Genomic DNA, 6,784 nt, shown 5'->3' on the forward strand with positions numbered 1-6,784 from the left:
ATGATAATATTAAAAAAGTTTTAAGCAGGTAAGGTGTCATACTTTCTGTTACATTATTTATAGAAAATGTGAAGAAGATTTAGTGGTTTGTGAAAGCGAAAAGATGCTTTTACGAAATGAACTTAGAAGGTTAGAAAAAGAGATATCTTTAAAGAAAAAATCAATTAATACAAACACACTGAATATATCAAATACGAATTCAAACAATGACTCCAAACAAAATGAAATCGAGAAAATAGTTGATAACACAGAAAGTGGGAATGAAGATATGGAAATATGGATCAAGAAGAGAAACAATCTACTATTACAGTAATTAAAATAACATTATTTTTATAATATGTCAATATTCAAATTGTATATATTCAAATTTTTTGTAAATTCTAATTGATTAATGATTTATTTTCAGAAAAATGAAACAAGTTCTCCATATCTTCCAGTAAAATCCAGAGGAGTATTTGCTCTGAAGCAACATGTAACTCTAACACATAATACAATGAAATTGAGTTCTTCAATTCTTAAAAAAAAATCAAGAGTTGAACAAGCACACTCTATAAGTGTAAGAAAACATATTATAATTTTAAAAATGATAATCTTTATTCTTTTTACTTATACAGATTCTTTATTTAGGGTAAAGTAGCAACTAATATAATTGCTTTTGATGGTTTTGGAGGACATTCAAAACTTGAACAGTTTCCTAGTCCTGTCAGTTTTAAGATAAATAATATGAAGGATGATATAGCTCAATCTAAAAAACGAAAATTGTAACATTATATATTTTTAGTTCTTGGGTACCAATGTATCAAAAAGTTTGTATAAAGCTCAAACTGACAACAACTATAATGACTATATATATGACTGTATGATTATGTGATTATGTCTATGTCTATATGACTATAACTATACTATACTTATAGGATACAAATTTTAAATACAGTTACCAAATTCTGAAATTTCTATTACTGAGTCTATTTGAAGAGAGTTTTCAGAGTACATAATACAATTGAACATTTGTACTGCATATTCTTTGACACTGAAAGAACTGTTAATTTGTACATAAGAAAAAAAAAGGAAAAGAATGTGTGGAAAAATTTAATAGATTTGTATTATAAATAATTATATTATAAATAATTCATTAAAAAATATTGAGTTACGAAAGATATACATTTATTGACAAAAATTAGGAAACAAATTGTTTTTCGAAGATACTTGTGCAAGGACCACAATTAAATTGAATCAAAGAAATAAGACAAAGTCTGTGTGACATAAGTCAGTAAGATTTGACGAATATGGAACTGTTAAAACAGCACCACGAACTGGCAGACTGCGAAAAACAACTGAAGATCTAGATCGTTGAATTGCAAAGCTCTCGAAGTCGAGTCCATTGTACACTGCTTCTGAAATTAAAAACCAACTGGGTCTGTAAAACATTCATAGCAGGACAGTTAGCCGTCGTTTAGATGAAAATAATCTTTTCTTATGCAAAGCATACAAGAAAGCACTAGAGTTTGAACACCTTAATTGGACTACTACTGAATGATCAAAAATTCTATGAAGTGACGAGAATAAGTTCAACCTGTTAGAAAATGATTCTAATAATAATGTGCGACGGTCTACTGGTCAACGATTTGATGTTAAATACCTAACATCGACAGTAAAATTTGGTAGTGGAAATGTAATGATGTGGAGTCGTTTCTCGCATAACAACCCTGGTCCACTAATACAAAGAAAAGAAACAATGGATAAATTTGTGTATTGCGACAACTTACAAAATCATGTATTGCCATTACATTTTATGATTCAATTTAATTGTGCATAAGTATGTTCGATAAAAATTCATTGTTTATTAATGTATGGAATATTATTTTATTGTGCTATTTTTAGTTTCAATCTATATACATATCTTAGAAGGTAGAGAATATACCGAAATTCCCAAATGATTACGTTGTTTCTTAACTTTTGTCAGTAACTGTATATAGAGTAGCATAGTTTATTATATATTTTCTAAATAAATTTTTTAATTAATTTCATGTATTGGGTTGTCCAGAAAGTTTGTGCCGATTTTGAAGGAAAATTGAAACGCAGGAAATTTAAATTTTAGTATACATTTATTAAATTATATAGTTGCTATTCTGTTCTATAACCTTTCTTCATTTTTCAGGCAACTTGAAAATTCCGTCTTTCTATAATCTCTCAGGTTTTTCAACGAAAAACTTTTCAAGCTGATTTCTTATCTCGGCCAGAGTTGAATTTTTTTCCACTAAGAGAAATGTAATGATCGAAGTAGGAGGAAATCATAAGGCGCGAGGTCTGGTGAATATGATGGATGGGATAGAATATTCCAAACGAGATTCAACAACTTTTGTCGAGTTTTCAGAGACAAATGCGAATCAAAAGATAAAAAACCTCTTGCTGTCTTTAATTCGTTTAATTGGGGACAATACTTCTCTGAATTTCCCACCAGACACAGAGCATAACATTCTTTGGATGAAGAAAATCTTTTTCGCTCAACATTATTATAAATGATTCATTTTTCATATCCCGTCATTACTTACTTCAAAAATGGTGTCTCCTCGTTGCGTTTACAGAGCGAGTCTCAAATAGAAATGCGATCTATCAGATTTTTCTCCGTTAAATCGTGGGAAACCCATACATCAAAATGGTTTATGTAGCCAAGCTTCACAAAATGTTCGTGATTGGTGAACTTTGACATATTTAACATTTTTGCTAGTTGACGTGTATCGTATAGCGTGGGTTATTCTCGATTAGTGTTTTAATCTGATCTTCTTCTGTGGTGCAGGGCCAACCCGGGCGTTCTTGATCTTTAAGGTTGAAATCACCAGCTTTAAATTTAGCAAACCACTTCCACACAGTTCTTTCAGCTATAGCACCTTCGCCATAAACAGTGCAGTTTTACTTTTTTCTTTTTTTCAAATTTTTTTCCTAATATAGCTGAAGTACCGTCTTTTACGATATGTATGCATGTCGTTTGTTTTCAATCGTTCTGATATATTCAGACTTATCCTTACACCACCTACTAAAAATCGGCGCGTACATTCTGGAATACCCAATAAATATATTTTATACATCATATTAAATTAATGAAAGAATACCTGTATATTAATAGAAAAGAAATGTAAGAAATAATTTTTGTAGTATTGAGAAATGTATGTGCAAACATTAGAGTAAGCAATCAATGAACATTTAATGAACTCATAAATACTAACAATAGATATTCAAAATTAATCAGGAATTTTCTATATTAATAGCATTTTAAGAGTGTGTAAATATTAACTCTGGCCTACAACCACGTATGAGGTGATACGTGGTACGTTGGCTAGACCAAATATAAACACTACGTGTCACGGCCATAATTTGTTGATGTACCCCATGTAAGTTGTGTGTCATTGGTACAATTTAAAACAGATTTGCCGAGCCGTGGAATGGCTCGAAGGCTCGCCAATTCTGTTTACGTTTTGAGACAACGCTGTCGAATCTTAAATCGTAGGGCAAGGGGTTAATAACGAATATCCTTTTTATAACGCACCCATTAATATTGTTATTTTGTAATTTGTATTTATTAACAAATTTTTTACGGTGGATTGATTGAATACTGTGATCAAGACAAAACCGAATTTATTAACAAGTAAAATGAAGATTGAAACAATTCTAAATGCGACAAAAGAGTTGGCTATCGTTACGTTTGAAAATTATCAATGAATGTTATGTCTGTAATATTGGCATTGATATTTCATTTACATATTTGAATTTGTCTTTATAGCGGCTATTAACAACTAATTAAATAACTAGTTTATTTTTTATAACTTTGGAGAATTATTAAGCTCAGATAGCTATAAAGAAAAGAAAAATATTTAAAAACTTTACGAATAAATTCCGTGATATAAAATTGTAAAAAATAATACTATATTATTTATATCACTATTAATGTAATGTATATACGGATGCATAGATCTATGGATTCTTTTTTGGTAAATTGTCTTAATTTAACTGACAAATGCCTAAAAATGTTGTCCCAACATTCTATTTCAATATTCTATCAATTGAAAGAAATTCATTGCTTTTTCTTCTACGTATATCGTTTGGATTAGGTTTAAGCAAAAGAAAAAGATAGTCGGGAGTTATACAAATATTTAGATTACGAAAGTTGGCGAGAATGTTTCATGAATGTGATATATCGCAATAAGAAATAGAATATTTAAAGCGTTAAAATTTTCAAGAAATAATATTTTGTATCATTTTCTATTTTCTCCAAACAATTCAATTATTAAAGTGTTTATTGTATTTGTAAATATTCAGTATAAATATATTTCTTTTGTACATATTTTATTTGTTTATATACGCTTTGTAGGTAGAACGATGTTTATTATAACCCACCTAGTTCCCAATTTAAATATAGTTATTTACATATTGAAAAAGCTGAAATTAAAAGTTCTAACGCGCTTTATTCAATTCATCATTTTGGCTTACGACTAGAGTTTATATATATTTATTATTTAAATATTTATTATTTTCTTCTATACAATCTTTACACGTAACTCTTGACGCTGTGCCCGGACGAAGACTGACTTTATCATCCATTGGTAAAGAAAAACAAAAGGACAATGTAGAGACAAAGACTACGCATTCGTCAGCTTTTCGGTGTCGCAAAAGAACGAAACACAAACGTATATCTTATATTTTACACACCTCCGTACGTTTGTAGTGTATTTCACGGAAAGCATTTCTCTTAATCTTATATGTTTAGATTTATGATTGATGGTTTTAGATTTATGGCACCTTAAGTAGAGCCATGATACAAATGGATTAAACTGCACATATTTCTTACACTTTATCAAATTTAATTCGCAAATTTTATTTATCAGCATGTTCCTCCGTAATGGTATGCATATGAGAGAAAAAGAAGTAATTTTCTATGAAATATGAGATATATATTATGCGATAAAGTTTGTAGACTGACGTATAGTTTAACGTTTTATTATTTGATACGTAACAAAAATAAAACGAAACTGTTAGTGGTAATCGGTAAATTAAATTGAATTTGGATAAGACAGGGCAGTTTAGTATCTTCGCCTTAAAGCAACCCATTTTTTACGGTTTTTAAAAATATCCTGTATTTTAGCATCAATGAAAGATATAGACGGAGGAGTTTGGAAAAGTAATATACTGTATCTACCTTTTTGCGAAAAATCAAAATTTGAAAAAATTATAAAATGCCTTGACCAATTTCGTTAATTTTCAATTATATTATACGCGATGAAATTCTGATCAACTTTTATTTCCCATAATAATTGTCGCTCGGTCTTAGTTTTTGGAATATTTGAAAACATTGTTTGTACAATTGCATTGAACTCCTACATGATGTGTGTCGTGAATGCGTGTGTTTCTAAGAGATCATCACTCGGCTAATGTTTCTAAAGGCGCATTACCGTATAAATTCTATTACTATATAAGTTCTTAATAAAAGGAGAGAAAATGGTTTTATGAAAATTAATGATAAGTGTTGATAATTTGCAAATGCGCAATAGCTATTGATCTAGGGGAAACGAAAATTGTCGTCCAATACTGACTAGAGCAAAATTTTCAATTTAATTCGTTAATTACGTAATTAAAAAGCCATTTAAATATTACAGTAACATGCAAACTATATTTCTATATGCACCCCAAGTAAAATATCGACACTCTCTGTGCATTCGATAAGAATTATAGATTGAAAATAATTTGGTCGACCCTAGTACTTACGAAATGGAAGCATTTTAAATCTCGATGTACTAATGTATGTGTGCGTTGACTCTTGAACACTGCAAATCTTTCGGTTGAAGCTTCGTCGGATTGTAACGCTCATTAGGTTGATGCGACAGTGTTAAAGGATCTAATCAAATCTAATTGATGTAGAGTTGATTAGGTTTGATACTATTAGAAAATGATAGCTATCAGAAAAAAATAAAATCGTCGGATTTTCTTCTATAACCAGTTCCAAGTGAGATTATATTTGTTAAATCATTTTAAAAGGATTTGTTTAATTGATATCGAGGTAAAAATAAGGATATTGCAGTGTCACTGGATTTTACACCATTTTAAATTTATAACTGGTTTTATTCTTTTTCTTGTAGGATACCAAAAGAACTCGCGAATCGGCTATTGCCAACAAGAACAAATTGTAAACCGATCGATATCTTGTAGAAGCAAATCGAAAAGTTATTCTATATAACAAAATTAAGTTGCGCTACTCCCCTACAGGGAGGTGAAGCGTAAGTTAAGGAAAGCATAAAAGCGTGGTCCTTGACAAGCAAAACAGAGTCCTTAGAAATCGGTTGTGACCAGCACAAGCGTGAGTCGTTTGGTGTTGGAAAGAGAGTTTTAAAAGAGTGCGATTTTGTGTGTTTTCGTTATCTTGGTGTTCTTTTCCTAAGTTAAATCAGTTTACGAGTTTTGAATTTGCGTTATCGTGTTCTTGTTCTTTCGTCAATTTTCGGTGTCTCAAAACCAGTTTCGCCATCCTACATTCTGTTATCAATTTATCAAATATTTTTACCAAATAGATTATAATGCTCTGTGAAAATATAAAGAGAGAAAACAATTACACGTATCGTTTGAATTCATATTACATATGCTATATAGGCTGTCCTTTGTAATATTTATCACGACTTTTCATGCATTTCCGGTGATTTGACAAAAATAGAAGTTTCAAACAAAAGTTGGCTAATTTGCAATTAACTGTAAATTGCGATAAAAAAATTTTTCGAAGAACTTTCTTCCTTTTTTAATA

At 30.0% G+C, this 6,784-nt stretch overlaps 1 protein-coding gene across 1 annotated transcript; it reads left to right on the forward strand.

Annotated features, from left to right (window-relative positions):
* Window positions 1–63: 63 nt before the first annotated feature.
* On the forward strand, window positions 64–765 carry LOC108545772 (uncharacterized; the record flags this gene model as incomplete). The annotated part of the gene is given in 4 exon segments (XM_017897554.1): window positions 64–268; window positions 271–309; window positions 407–556; window positions 628–765. Coding segments are annotated over 4 exon segments (532 nt in total), but the record flags the coding sequence as incomplete, so codon positions are not given.
* Between the last annotated feature and the right edge of the window lie 6,019 nt (window positions 766–6,784).

This window comes from Eufriesea mexicana, unplaced genomic scaffold (assembly GCF_001483705.2).
Source record: "Eufriesea mexicana isolate 0111107269 unplaced genomic scaffold, ASM148370v2 scaffold546, whole genome shotgun sequence".
In the NCBI taxonomy this organism is placed as follows: domain Eukaryota; kingdom Metazoa; phylum Arthropoda; class Insecta; order Hymenoptera; family Apidae; genus Eufriesea; species Eufriesea mexicana.